Source organism: Scyliorhinus canicula, chromosome 6, assembly GCF_902713615.1.
Source record: "Scyliorhinus canicula chromosome 6, sScyCan1.1, whole genome shotgun sequence".
Lineage (NCBI taxonomy): Eukaryota > Metazoa > Chordata > Chondrichthyes > Carcharhiniformes > Scyliorhinidae > Scyliorhinus > Scyliorhinus canicula.
The window spans coordinates 157739775-157753531 of record NC_052151.1 but is presented as its reverse complement, the minus strand read 5'-3'; the positions used below and the strand labels follow the sequence as shown (position 1 = coordinate 157753531).

General features: G+C 63.3%; 2 protein-coding genes across 3 annotated transcripts in view; one reads left to right on the top strand and one right to left on the bottom strand.

Annotated features, from left to right (window-relative positions):
• The window catches only part of eipr1 (EARP complex and GARP complex interacting protein 1), a 112314-nt gene extending 107294 nt beyond the window's left edge, over positions 1–5020 (bottom strand). The window contains exon 1 of the mRNA XM_038800331.1: positions 4832–5020. Within this exon, the coding sequence (XP_038656259.1) occupies positions 4832–4873 (42 nt within the window). The 5' untranslated portion in view covers positions 4874–5020. The remainder of the gene's footprint in view (positions 1–4831) is intronic.
• Positions 4990–13757, top strand: part of trappc12 (trafficking protein particle complex 12) — a 150472-nt gene continuing 141704 nt past the window's right edge. For both annotated transcript variants that reach the window (XM_038800320.1, XM_038800319.1), the window contains exon 1: positions 4990–5072. The gene's annotated coding sequence lies outside the window, so the exon portion shown is untranslated. The remainder of the gene's footprint in view (positions 5073–13757) is intronic.

Here is a 13757-nt window from a genome sequence, read left to right as displayed (position 1 = left end):
CTTAAACCTATCTCTTTGACTCAGCTTTTGGCTGCTTTTGGTCACTGTCCTCATATCTACTTATGTGAATCAGTGTCACATATTGTTTAATGATGCTCCTGTGAAGTGCCTCAAGTTGCTTCAAGGTGCTATATAATTGTTGAATTGGAGGTCACAATCATAATTTATTTTTTTAAATAATCTTTATTGTCACAAGTAGGCTTACATTAACACTGCAATGAAGTTACTGTGAAAATCTAGTTGCCACATTCTGGCGCCTGTTCAGGTACACGGAGGGAGAATTCAGAAAGTCCAATTCATATAACAGCACATCCAATTCACATAACAGCACATCTTTCGGGACTTGTGGGAGGAAACCCCCACAGACACAGGGAGAACGTGCAGACTCCACACAGACAGTGACCCAAGCCGGGAATCGAACCTGGGACCCTCGTGCTGTGAAGCAACAGTGCTACCCAATGTGCTATCATGCTGCCCATTTGAAAGTCTAAATGTGATTGGAAAGTGACAGGAAAGTTACAAAGACAAAGTCTTTAGAACATAGAAACACAGAACATAGAACATCGGCCCTCGATGTTGCGCCGACCTGTGAAACCACTCTAAAGACCATCTACACTATTCCCTTATCATCCATATGTTTATCCAATGACCATTTGAATGCTCTTAGTGTTGGCAAGTACACTACTGTTGCAGGCAGGGCATTCCACGCCCTTACTACTCTCTGAGTAAAGGATCGACCTCTGACATCTGTCCTATATCTACCTTCCCTCAATTTAAAGCTATGTCCCCTCGTGCTAGACATCACCATCCGAGGAAAAAGGCTCTCACTGTCCAGCCTATCTAATCCTCTGATCATCTTGTATGCCTCAATTAAGTCACCTCTTAACCTTCTCTCTAACGAAAACAGCCTCAAGTCCCTCAGCCTTCCCTCATAAGATCTTCCCTCCTACCAGGCAACATCCTGGTAAATCTCCTCTAACCCTTTCCAATGCTTCCACATCCTTCCTATAATGCGGCGACCAGAATTGCACACACTACTTCAAATGTGGCCGCACCAGAGTCATTGCTTCTTATACTTATTTCTCAAAGTGTGACAGGCAGGAAATTGGGACAGATGACTATTTTTATGACATAGCGAGATAATAATAATCAATAATAATAATAATCTTTATTATTGCCACAAGTAGGCTTACATTAACACTGCAATTAAGTTACTGTGAATATCCCCTAGTCTCCACACTCCGGCGCTTGTTCAGGTACATTGAGGGAGAATTCAGAATGTCCAATTCACCTAACAAGCACATCTTTCAGGACTTGTGGGAGGAAACCAGAGCAGCCGGAGGAAACCCACGTAGACATGGGGAGAAAGTGTGGACTCTACTCAGACAGTGACCCAAGCCGGGAATCGAAGCTGGGACCCTGTGAAGCAACAGTGCTGACCACTGTGCTACCATGCCGCCCATGGATGGATAGATAGATAATATTTGAGCCAATTGACAGCATGTGATTAGATATCTTGCTTGTGGAGTAGTTTGAATTGCACTTTTCTACACTCCCCAGAAATTTGCAAAACATAACACTTTTTAGGTACTTTTTATTTAGGTACCGGAAATATTTTTGATTGTTTAGTAAAATAATCCATTATAATTACTGGAAGCGGGTTGAAGGCCTCCATGCTGCCAATTGAACTGGTGCTTTTTTCAAAAAACATCAATAATGTTTCTGATATGTTTATCATTTTCTCCAATAAAAATGGCAATTACTACAAGAATATCAAAAAAGTGAAAGTTTCAAAAACAGAATAACTTTCAAAAAATAACTGGGTATACACGTAAAAAAGAAAACTTTGCAGGACTGCAGAGCAGGGGAGTGGAATTAATTGGACAGTTCTTGCAAAGTGATGGAACTGGCATGATAGGCAAAATGGCTGCCTTCTGTGCAGTATGATTCTCTGGAAAAGTAGGAACATGGTAGACAAATATATCCCCTATGCGCAGTCCTTAAGTTACACAGAAAGCTCCTTTGTTTAGAACCTTGCTTTAATGGTTAGATCTTCTTCAGGTTTCAACTAATTATCCTAAAATATTTGCTACATAGAAAAAGTTTCAAAATGTAACAGGACCAAATGTTACATTAACATTTAATGTACTTGCTTCAGAAGTACAATTTGAGATTTATCACAAATGTGCCACATCACAAGGATAACCAGCAGCGGAATACACCAAAACAATGCATTCTGAATCATGATGCACTTCAGTAAAATGTATAATGTACAAACAAAGGTTATCACATTTAGTTCACAATTCTCTGTGTAACTGCGACTGGCACAAGTGGCGGCACTACACTGTTATACAAATTAATTTAAATCATCACAAGACAATTTTTTTTCCAATGCAGGTTCCAAATGTTTTGCAGCTGATTCTAATTTTCAGTATATTAGGCTTTCTGGAAAATTTTAGGTTCATTGAGGCTAAAGGAAGCCAATGGAATATGTTTGATCGATATTGCTATCAAACTGGAGGCATAAAGCTCTCTACTCACCATCTTAAACAATAGCTAACTAATCATATATGCTGGAGGCTCTCGAGTGGGTACTTTGATTTTGCACAGTTCAAGAGAGATTGCAATTTGACATTGACTGGGAGATACAATAGGCATTTATTGATTCATATTGGTGACTGAGGGGCCTGATGAATGCTAAATTTAGCCGACACTCATTGAGAAGGAATAAAAAGAGTATTTCTGTCCCAGCATGGGTTGAGCGAGTGGTGCATGAGATTTAGAGTGATCTAAAGCTCTTGAGAAGCATCTTGGGACATTTTTACTATGTTAAATGTATTAGTAGTGTGCAGGTTGTTGGTGCCACACATATAAACATTTTGCCTGTGTGTCTCAGAACTTCTAAGCTGGCAAGACAGATTTACTGTGGCCTACATGCAAGATGCAGGACCAGTTTTTGAAGTGGATGTAAGACCAAAATATGCAAAAGATTCCAAGGCTGGAAGGAAGGCGTAAACATACTGACCGGTTTCTCAGTACATTGATAGGGGAATCAGCTTCACGGTAGGCATTGTGGAGTGCAGCAAAAGTATTTCATTGGCTGTAAAGGGCTCACACTTTCAGTGGTTGTGAAAAATGCTATACAAATGCAAGTCTTGTGTTCTGTTCATGCATTGAGTTTGGCGTGCTGTCTGTTGATTCTTTAATAGTGATAGTGCGTAATATTTTCAATGTTTCGATTTATTCACATCTGATTAAAGTTGCTGTGTTAAACATTTATTTGCTTTAATATCTTTTAATTAATATTTCAATGCATTAACAGAAAAAAAAGACTTGCATATGGTTAGCATTTTTCACAACCACTGAAAGTGAGTCCTTTACAGCCAATTAAATACTTTTAAAGTATAATCACTGCTGTGGTGTAGGAAATTCTGCAGCCAATTTACACACAGCAAGATCTTACAAAGAATTGAAGTTTTTTTGCGATGTTGGTTTTGGGGGAAATATTGGCCAGGACAGTGTAGATAGCTCCCCTGCTCACTTTCAAAATAGTGCCACAGGATTTCAGCTTCTCAAAAGGAGCAGGCTTGAGAGGCCTAATGGCCTACTCCTGCTCCTAATTAGTAGGTTCATGCATATGTACATATGTATGTATCAATGAAGCCCGGCAGAAGAAGGACATTCGGCTCATTGACTCTGTACCGATCCTCCAAAAAAGCACAACACTGTCCTATCCCAATATCCCCTTAACCTAACATCTTTGAACGTGGGAGTAAACCGGACCACCTGGAGGAAACCCACACAGACATGGTGAGAATATACACAGTCACACCAGGGCCGAAATTGAACTTGGGTCTCTGGCACTGTGAGGCAGTAGTGTTAATCACTGTGCAACACCAATCACATGCAAAAGACCGTACCTCTGACAATACAGTACATCCTCAGTACTGATTTTGTGTTCAGGTCCGACAGTGGGATGCAGAGGCGACAGTGCCACCTAGCAAGCCATGGTTTACAACAAAGGTTGACATTGCTATAGCCGAGAATGGTGCCAGAATGAGTCTTACTAATGGAAACGTTACCCATTGCCTGCTGTCTTATGTCTCACCTGCCTACAAAATTCTGATGCTAGATTCTAAGATATGGCTCAAGAGGTGATCGTGCAATTTAGCACCATGCGGGAACTCTTGCTGGAGCAACATTTCAACGCAGAGTTCGATAATAATAATCTTCATTAGTGTCACAAGTAGGCTTACATTAACACTGCAATGAAGTTACTGTGAAAAGCCCCTAGTCGCCACATTCCTGCACCTGTTCGGGTACACTGAGGGAGAATTCAGAATGTCCAAATTATCTAATAGCACGTCTTTCGGGATATGTGGGATAAAACGGAGTGCCCGGAGGAAACCGTCGCAGATTTGGGGAGAATATGCAGACTCCACACAGCGACCCAAGCCGGGAATTAAACCCGGGACCTTCTGTGTACTAATGGACAATTCAAGCGTTTTCGGAATGAAAGAGCTATTGGTGAAGATTTGAGTCAAAGGCAAATCTTGACGGTTCTCTTATCTTGTTGTTTCCTTTACGATCACACCTTTTTCAGTTTGGTGTGGGTTTTTATGCTTTAACATGATCATTCTTAAAGTATTGTGCACCTGTTGATGGGCAGGCCCGAGTCAGCAGTTGGTGAAGCTGACTGCTGCCAATGGGCACATTCAGCTCCTCCTGAACCACTGGCCCTGCCTGGGGACGCTCTGGATGTCAAACGCTGCAAGTTGCCCCTTCAACACCAGTCCTCGGCCCGACACTTGACCCGACAAAAAAAAACTACCTGAAACTCAAGCCCATAAATAACGGGGGCGTCGTCTTCCATCTTTTTCTTTCTCAAAACAAATGGCGGGTGGGTTTCAAAGACAAATGAAGCGACGACAACAACAAACGGCCCGGCCCTCCCGGGTGAACGATTTCGACTCTCGCGGAACAGGTCCGCGCGGCTTCCCGTCCGTGCACTTCCGGTTTGAACAGCGCAGGCGCCGAGCTGGGCAGTGACGGAACAATCGCGGCGCCGTCAGGTGAGGAGCGCGAGTCGGGGGAGGTTAAGTCGCAATGTTCGTCACACCCCTCCCCTCACCTTCGCCCCCCTCCCCTCACCTTCGCCCCCCTCCCCTCACCTTCGCCCCACTCACCTTCCCTTACCCCCCCCTTTCCCTCACCCACCCCTTTCCCCTCCCTCCCTCACCCACCCCTTTCCCCTCCCTCACCCACCCCTTTCCCCTCCCTCACCCACCCCTTTCCCCTCCCTCCCCCACCCTCCCCTCCCTCCCTCCCTCCCCCCCTCCCTCCCCCACCCCCCCTCCCTCCCTCCCTCCCCCACCCCCCCTCCCTCCCTCCCTCCCCCACCCCCCCCTCCCTCCCTCACCCTCCCCTCCCTCCCTCCCTCACCCACCCCTTTCCCCTCTCCCTCACTCACTCACCCCCCCCCCAACCACCCTCAATGCCCAACCCCTTTCCATCCTCCTCCACACCCATTGCCTCCAGCCCTCGGTACTCTCCCTCTCATCTTGCCCCCTCATCTCACCCCCCGTCTCGCCCCCTCACCCCCCCTGTCTCGCCCCCTCACCCCCCCTGTCTCGCCCCCTCACCCCCCCTGTCTCGCCCCCTCACCCCCCCTGTCTCGCCCCCTCACCCCCCTGTCTCGCCCCCTCAACCCCGTCTCGCCCCCTCACCCACCCCCCCGTCTCGCCCCCTCACCCCCCCTGTCTCGCCCCCTCACCCCCGTCTCGTCCCCTCATCCCCCCCGTCTCGTCCCCTCACCCCCCCGTCTCGTTCCCTCACCCCCCGTCTCGCCCCCTCACCCCCCGTCTCGCCCCCTCACCCCCCGTCTCGCCCCTTCACCCCCCCGTCTCGCCCCCTCACCCCCGTCTCGCCCCCTCACCCCCCGTCTCGCCCCCTCACCCCCGTCTCGCCCCCTCATACCCCCATCTCGCCCCCTCACCCCCCCGTCGCGCCCCCTCACCCCCCCCGTCGCGCCCCCTCACCCCCCCGTCGCGCCCCCTCACCCCCCCCGTCGCGCCCCCTCCCCCCCCCGTCGCGCCCCCTCACCCCCCTGTCTCGTCCCCTCACCCCCCTGTCTCGTCCCCTCACCCCCCCTGTCTCATCCCCTCACCCCCCTGTCTCGACCCCTCACCCCCCTGTCTCGTCCCCTCACCCCCCTGTCACGTCCCCTCACCCCCCTGTCTCGTCCCCTCACCCCCCTGTCTCGTCCCCTCACCCCCCTGTCTAGTCCCCTCACCCCCCTGTCTCGTCCCCTCACCCCCCGTCTCGTCCCCTCACCCCCCGTCTCGTCCCCTCACCCCCCCGTCTCGTCCCCTCACCCCCCCTGTCTCGTCCCCTCACCCCCCTGTCTCGCCCCCTCACCCCCCTGTCTCGCCCCCTCACCCCCCTGTCTCGCCCCCTCACCCCCCTGTCTCGCCCCCTCACCCCCCTGTCTCGCCCCCTCACCCCCCTGTCTCGCCCCCTACACCCCCCTGTCTCGCCCCCTCACCCCCCTGTCTCGCCACCTCACCCCCCTGTCTCGCCCCCTCACCCCCCTGTCTCGCCCCCTCACCCCCCTGTCTCGCGCCCTCGCCCCCCTGTCTCGCCCCCCTCACCCCCCTGTCTCGCCCCCTCACCCCCCTGTCTCGCCCCCTCACCCCCCTGTCTCGCCCCCTCACACCCCTGTCTCGCCCCCTCACCCCCCCTGTCTCGCCCCCTCACCCCCCTGTCTCGCCCCCCTCACCCCCCCTGTCCTCGCCCCCTCACCCCCCTGTCTCGCCCCCTCACCCCCCCTGTCTCGTCCCCTCACCCCCCCTGTCTCGTCCCCTCACCCCCCCTGTCTCGTCCCCTCACCCCCCCTGTCTCGTCCCCTCACCCCCCCGTCTCGTCCCCTCACCCCCCTGTCTCGTCCCCTCACCCCCCCCCTGTCTCGTCCCCTCTCCCCCCCCCTGTCTCGTCCCCTCACCCCCCCTGTCTCGTCCCCTCACCCCCCCTGTCTCGTCCCCTCACCCCCCCCTGTCTCGTCCCCTCACCCCCCCTGTCCTCGTCCCCTCCCCCCCCCTGTCTCGTCCCCTCACCCCCCCTGTCTCGTCCCCTCACCCCCCCTGTCTCGTCCCCTCACCCCCCTGTCTCGTCCCCTCACCCCCCTGTCTCGCCCCCTCACCCCCCCGTCTCGCCCCCTCACCCCCCCCGTCTCGCCCCCTCACCCCCCCGTCTCGCCCCCTCACCCCCCTGTCTCGTCCCCTCACCCCCCTGTCTCGTCCCCTCACCCCCCCTGTCTCGTCCCCTCACCCCCCTGTCTAGTCCCCTCACCCCCCTGTCTCGTCCCCTCACCCCCCTGTCTCGTCCCCTCACCCCCCTGTCTCGTCCCCTCACCCCCCGTCTCGTCCCCTCACCCCCCCGTCTCGTCCCCTCACCCCCCTGTCTCGTCCCCTCACCCCCCTGTCTCGTCCCCTCACCCCCCCTGTCTCGTCCCCTCACCCCCCTGTCTCGTCCCCTCACCCCCCTGTCTCGTCCCCTCACCCCCCGTCTCGTCCCCTCACCCCCCTGTCTCGTCCCCTCACCCCCCTGTCTCGTCCCCTCACCCCCCTGTCCTCGTCCCCTCACCACCCCCTGTCTCGTCCCCTCACCCCCCTGTCTCGTCCCCTCACCCCCCTGTCTCGTCCCCTCACACCCCCCTGTCTCGTCCCCTCACCCCCCTGTCTCGTCCCCTCACCCCCCTGTCTCGTCCCCTCACCCCCCTGTCTCGGTCCCTCACCCCCCTGTCTCGTCCCCTCACCCCCCTGCTCTCGTCCCCTCACCCCCCCTGTCTCGTCCCCTCACCCCCCTGTCTCGTCCCCTCACCCCCCCTGTCCTCGCCCCCTCACCCCCCGTCGTCTCGCCCCCTCACCCACCTGTCCTCGCCCCCTCACCCTTCTGTCCTCGCCCCCTCACCCCCTGTCTCGCCCCCTCACCCCCCTGTCTCGCCCCCTCACCCCCCTGTCTCGCCCCCTCACCCCCCTGTCTCGCCCCCTCACCCCCCCTGTCTCCGCCCCCTCACCCCCCCTGTCTCGTCCCCTCCCCCCCCCTGTCTCGTCCCCTCACCCCCCCTGTCTCGTCCCCTCACCCCCCCTGTCTCGTCCCCTCACCCCCCCGTCTCGTCCCCTCACCCCCCCTGTCTCGTCCCCTCACCCCCCCCTGTCTCGTCCCCTCTCCCCCCCTGTCTCGCCCCTCACCCCCCCTGTCTCGTCCCCTCACCCCCCCTGTCTCGTCCCCATCACCCCCCCCGTCTCTTCCCCTCACCCCCCCTGTCTCGTCCCCTCCCCCCCCTGTCTCGTCCCCTCACCCCCCCTGTCTCGTCCCCTCACCCCCCTGTCTCGTCCCCTTCACCCCCCTGTCTCGCCCCTTCACCCCCTGTCTCGCCCCTTCACCCCCCGTCTCGCCCCCTCACCCCCCCGTCTCGCCCCCTCACCCCCCCGTCTCGCCCCCTCACCCCCGTCTCGTCCCTTCACCCCCTGTCTCGTCCCCTCACCCCCCTGTCTCGTCCCCTCACCCCCCTGTCTCGTCCCCTCACCCCCCGTCTCGTCCCCTCACCCCCCGTCTCGTCCCCTCACCCCCCTGTCTCGTCCCCTCACCCCCCTGTCTCGTCCCCTCACCCCCCTGTCTCGTCCCCTCACCCCCCTGTCTCGTCCCCTCACCCCCCTGTCTCGTCCCCTCACCCCCCTGTCTCGTCCCCTCACCCCCCTGTCTCGTCCCCTCACCCCCTGTCTCGTCCCCTCACCCCCCTGTCTCGTCCCCTCACCCCCCCTGTCTCGTCCCCTCACCCCCTGTCTCGTCCCCTCACCCCCCTGTCTCGTCCCCTCACCCCCCTGTCTCGTCCCCTCACCCCCCCTGTCTCGTCCCCTCACCCCCCTGTCTCGTCCCCTCACCCCCCTGTCTCGTCCCCTCACCCCCAGTCCTGCTCCCACGTTCCATTCCCCACGCCCCCTCACCCCCCCGCCTCAACCCCCCCCGCCTCAACCCCCCCGCCTCAACCCCCCCGCCTCAACCCCCCCGCCTCAACCCCCCCTCCTCAACCCACCCCCCGCCTCAACCCCCCGCCTCAACCCCCAGCCTCAACCCCCAGCCTCAACCCCCCAGCCTCAACCCCCCAGCCTCAACCCCCCAGCCTCAACCCCCCAGCCTCAACCCCCCAGCCTCAACCCCCCAGCCTCAACCCCCCAGCCTCAACCCCCCAGCCTCAACCCCCCAGCCTCAACCCCCCAGCCTCAACCCCCCAGCCTCACCCCCCCAGCCTCAACCCCCCAGCCTCAACCCCCCAGCCTCACCCCCCAGCCTCACCCCCCCAGCCTCAACCCCCCAGCCTCACCCCCCAGCCTCAACCCCCCAGCCTCAACCCCCCAGCCTCAACCCCCAGCCTCAACCCCCCAGCCTCAACCCCCCAGCCTCAACCCCCCAGCCTCACCCCCAGCCTCACCCCCCCTCCTCTCCCTCACCCCCCCCCCTCCCTCACCCCCCTCCCCCTCCCTCACCCCCCCTCCCCCTCCCTCACCCCCCTCCCCCTCCCTCACCCCCCCTCCCTCACCCCCCCCTCCCTCACCCCCCCCTCCCTCACCCCCCCCTCCCCCTCCCTCACACCCCCCCTCCCCCTCCCTCACACCCCCCTCCCCCTCCCTCACCCCCCCTCCCCCTCCCTCAACCCCCCCCTCCCCCTCCCTCACCCCCCCCCCCTCCCCCTCCCTCACCCCCCCTCCCTCACCCCCCTCCCCCTCCCTCCCCCTCCCTCACCCCCCCCCTCACCCCCCCTCACCCCCCCTCCCCCTCCCTCACTCCCCCCCTCCCCCTCCTCACCCCCCTCCCCCTCCCTCACCCCCCTCCCTCCCCCCCTCCCTCACACCTCTGCCCCCTCCCTCACCCCTCTCCCCCTCCCTCACCCCCTCTCCCCCCTCCCTCACCCCTCTCCCCCCTCCCTCACCCCCCTCCCCCTCCCTCACCCCCCCTCCCCCTCCCTCACCCCCCCCTCCCCCCTCCCTCACCCCCCCTCCCCCTCCCTCACCCCCCTCCCCCTCCCTCACCCCCCCTCCCCCTCCCTCACCCCCTCCCCCTCCCTCACCCCCTCCCTCACCCCCCTCCCCCTCCCTCACCCCCCATCCCCTCCCTCACCCCCCCCTCCCTCACCCCCCCCCCCTCCCTCACCCCCCCTCCCTCACCCCCCGCCCCCTCCCTCACCCCCCCGCCCCCTCCCTCACCCCCCCCGCCCCCTCCCTCCACCCCCCCGCCCCTCCCTCACCCCCGCCCCCTCCCTCACCCCCGCCCCCCTCCCTCACCCCCCGCCCCCTCCCTCACCCCCCGCCCCCTCCCTCATACCCCCCTCCCCCTCCTCACCCCCCGCCCCCTCCCTCACCCCCCCGCCCCCTCCCTCACCCCCCGCCCCCCTCCCTCACCCCCCCCCCCTCCCTCACCCCCCGCCCCCTCCCTCAACCTCCCTCACCCCCCCTCATCCTCGCTCCCCCTCCCCTCACTCACACCCCCTCCTCCTCCCTCGCCCCCCTCCCTTGCCCCCCTCCCTTGCCCCCCTCCCTTGCCCCCCCTCCCCCTCCCTTGCCCCCTCCCCTCCCTTGCCCCCCCTCCCCCTCCCTTGCCCCCCCTCCCCTCCCTTGCCCCCCCTCCCTCCCTTGCCCCCCCTCCCCCTCCCTTGCCCCCCTCCCTTGCCCCCCCTCCCCCTCCCTTGCCCCCCTCCCCCTCCCTTGCCCCCCTCCCTTGCCCCCCCCCCCTCCCTTTGCCCCCTCCCCCTCCCTTTGCCCCCTCCCCCTCCCTTTGCCCCCTCCCCCTCCCTTGCCCCCCTCCCCCTCCCTTGCCCCCCTCCCCCTCCCTTGCCCCCTCCCCCTCCCTTGCCCCCCCCTCCCTTGCCCCCCCCTCCCTTGCCCCCCTCCCCCTCCCTTGCCCCCCTTGCCCCCTCCCCCCCATTGCCCCCCCTCCCCCTCCCTTGCCCCCCCCTCCCCCTCCCTTGCCCCCCTCCCCCTCCCTTGCCCCCCTCCCCCTCCCTTGCCCCCCTCCCCCTCCCTTGCCCCCCCTCCCCTCCCTTGCCCCCCTCCCCCTCCCTTGCCCCCCCTCCCTCTCCCTTGCCCCCCCTCCCTTGCCCCCCCTCCCCCTCTTGCCCCCCCTCCCCCCCCTTGCCCCCCTCCCCTCCCCCTCCCTTGCCCCCCCCCTCCCCCTCCCTTGCCCCCCCTCTCCCCCTCCCTTGCCCCCCCTCCCCCTCCCTTGCCCCCCCTCCCCCTCCCTTGCCCCCCCCTCCCCCTCCCTTTGCCCCCCCTCCCCCTCCCTTGCCCCCCCTCCCCCTCCCTTGCCCCCCTCCCCCTCCCTTGCCCCCCCCCCCCCTCCCCCTCCCTGCCCCCTCCCTTGCCCCCCCCCCCCCTCCCTTGCCCCCCCCTCCCCCTCCCTTGCCCCCCCTCCCCCTCCCTTGCCCCCCCTCCCCCTCCCTTGCCCCCCCTCCCCCTCCCTTGCCCCCTCCCCCTCCCCCCCCCCTCCCCCTCCCTTGCCCCCCTCCCCCCCTCCCTTGCCCCCCTCCCTTGCCCCCCTCCCCCCCCTTGCCCCCTCCCCCCCCTTGCCCCCCTCCTCCCCCTTGCCCCCCTCCCCCTCCCTTGCCCCCCTCCCCCCCCTTGCCCCCCTCCCCCCCCCTTGCCCCCCTCCCCCTCCCTCCCCCCCTCACCCCTCCCTCGCCCCCCCTCCCTCGCCCCCCTCCCCCGTCCCCCTCCCGTCCCCCTCCCCCTCCCCGTCCCCCTCCCCCCTCGTCCCCCCCCCCTCCCTCGTCCCCCTCCCCCTCCCTCGTCCCCCTCCCCCTCCCTCCCCCTCCCCCTCCCTGTCCCCCTCCCCCTCCCTGTCCCCCTCCCCCTCCCCGTCCCCCTCCCCCTCCCTGTCCCCCTCCCCCTCCCTGTCCCCCTCCCCCTCACTGTCCCCCTCCCCCTCCCTGTCCCCCTCCCCCTCACTGTCCCCCTCCCCCTCCCTCTCCTCGTCCCCCTCCCTCGTCCCCCTCCTCGTCCCCCTCCCTCTCCCCCTCCCTCGTCCCCCTCCCTCTCCCCCTCCTCGTCCCCCTCCCCCTCCCTCGTCCCCCTCCCCCTCCCTCGTCCCCCTCCCCCTCCCTCGTCCCCCTCCCCCCCTCGTCCCCCTCCCCCTCCCCCTCGTCCCCCTCCCCCTCCCTCGTCCCCCTCCTCCCTCGTCCCCCCTCCCGCGTCCCCCCCCTCGTCCCCCTCCCTCGTCCCCCTCCCTCGTCCCCCTCCCTCGTCCCCCTCCCCCGTCCCCCTCCCCCTCCCCCGTCCCCCTCCCCCTCCCTCGTCCCCCTCCCCCTCCCTCGTCCCCCTCCCCCTCCCTCGTCCCCCTCCCCCTCCCTCGTCCCCCTCCCCCTCCCTCGTCCCCCTCCCCCTCCCTCGTCCCCCTCCCTCGTCCCCCTCCCTCGTCCCCCTCCCCCTCCCTCGTCCCCCTCCCCCTCCCTCGTCCCCCTCCCCCTCCCTCGTCCCCCTCCCCCTCCCTCGTCCCCCTCCCCCTCCCTCGTCCCCCTCCCCCCTCCCCTCCCTCCTCCCCCTCCTCCTCCCCCTCCCTCCTCCCCCTCCCTCCTCCCCCTCCCTCCTCCCCCTCCCTCCTCCCCCTCCCTCCTCCCCCTCCCTCCTCCCCTCCCCCTCCCCCCTCTCCCCCTCCCTCCTCCCCTCCCTCCTCCCCCTCCCTCCTCCTCCTCCCCCTCCCTCCTCCCTCCTCCCCCTCCCTCCTCCTCCTCCCCCTCCCTCCTCCCCCTCCCTCCTCCCCCTCCCCCTCCCCCTCCCTCCTCCCCCTCCCTCCCTCCCTCCCTCTTCCCCCTCCCTCCCCCCCCCTCTTCTCCCCCTCCCTCTTCCCCCTCCCTCTTCCCCCTCCCTCTTCCCCCTCCTCTTCCCCCTCCCTCTTCCCCCTCTCCCTTCCCCCTCCCTCTGCCTCTCCCTTCCCCCTCCCTCTGCCTCTCCCCTCCCCCTCCCTCTTCCCCCTCCCTCTCCCCCCCTCTTCCCCCTCCCTCTTCCCCCTCCCTCTTCCCCCTCCCTTCCCCCTCCCTCTTCCCCCTCCCTCTTTCCCCCTCCCTCTTCCCCCTCCCTCTTCCCCCTCCCTCTTCCCCCTCCCTCTTCCCCCTCCCTCTTCCCCCTCCCTCTTCCCCCTCCCTCTTCCCCCTCCCTCTTCCCCTCCCCCTCCCTCCTCCCCCTCCCTCCTCCCCCCCGTCCCCCTCCCTCCCCCTCCCCCTCCCTCCTCCCCCCCTCCCCCTCCCTCCTCCCCCCCTCCCTCCTCCCCCCCTCCCCCTCCCGCCTCCCCCCCTCCCCCTCCCTCCTCCCCCCCTCCCCCTCCTCCTCCCCCCCCTCCCTCCTCCCCCCCCCCCCTCCTCCCCCCTCCCTCCTCCCCCCCTCCTCCTCCCCCCCCTCCCTCCTCCCCCCTCCCTCCTCCCCCTCCCTCCTCCCCCCTCCCTCCTCCCCCCCCCCTCCTCCCCCCCCTCCTCTCCCCCTCCCCTACCCCCCTCCCGCACCCCCCTCTCTCACCCACCTCCCTCACCCACCTCCCCCTCACTCCACCTCCCCCTCCCTCCTCCCCCTCACCTCCTCCCCCTCACTCCCACCACCCCTCACTCCCACCACCCCTCACCCTCACTCACCCCACCTCACCCTCCCTCACTCCCCTCCCTCACCCCCCTCACCCACTCCCTTAAATACACTTGCTGATCTATCCCATTCCAGATA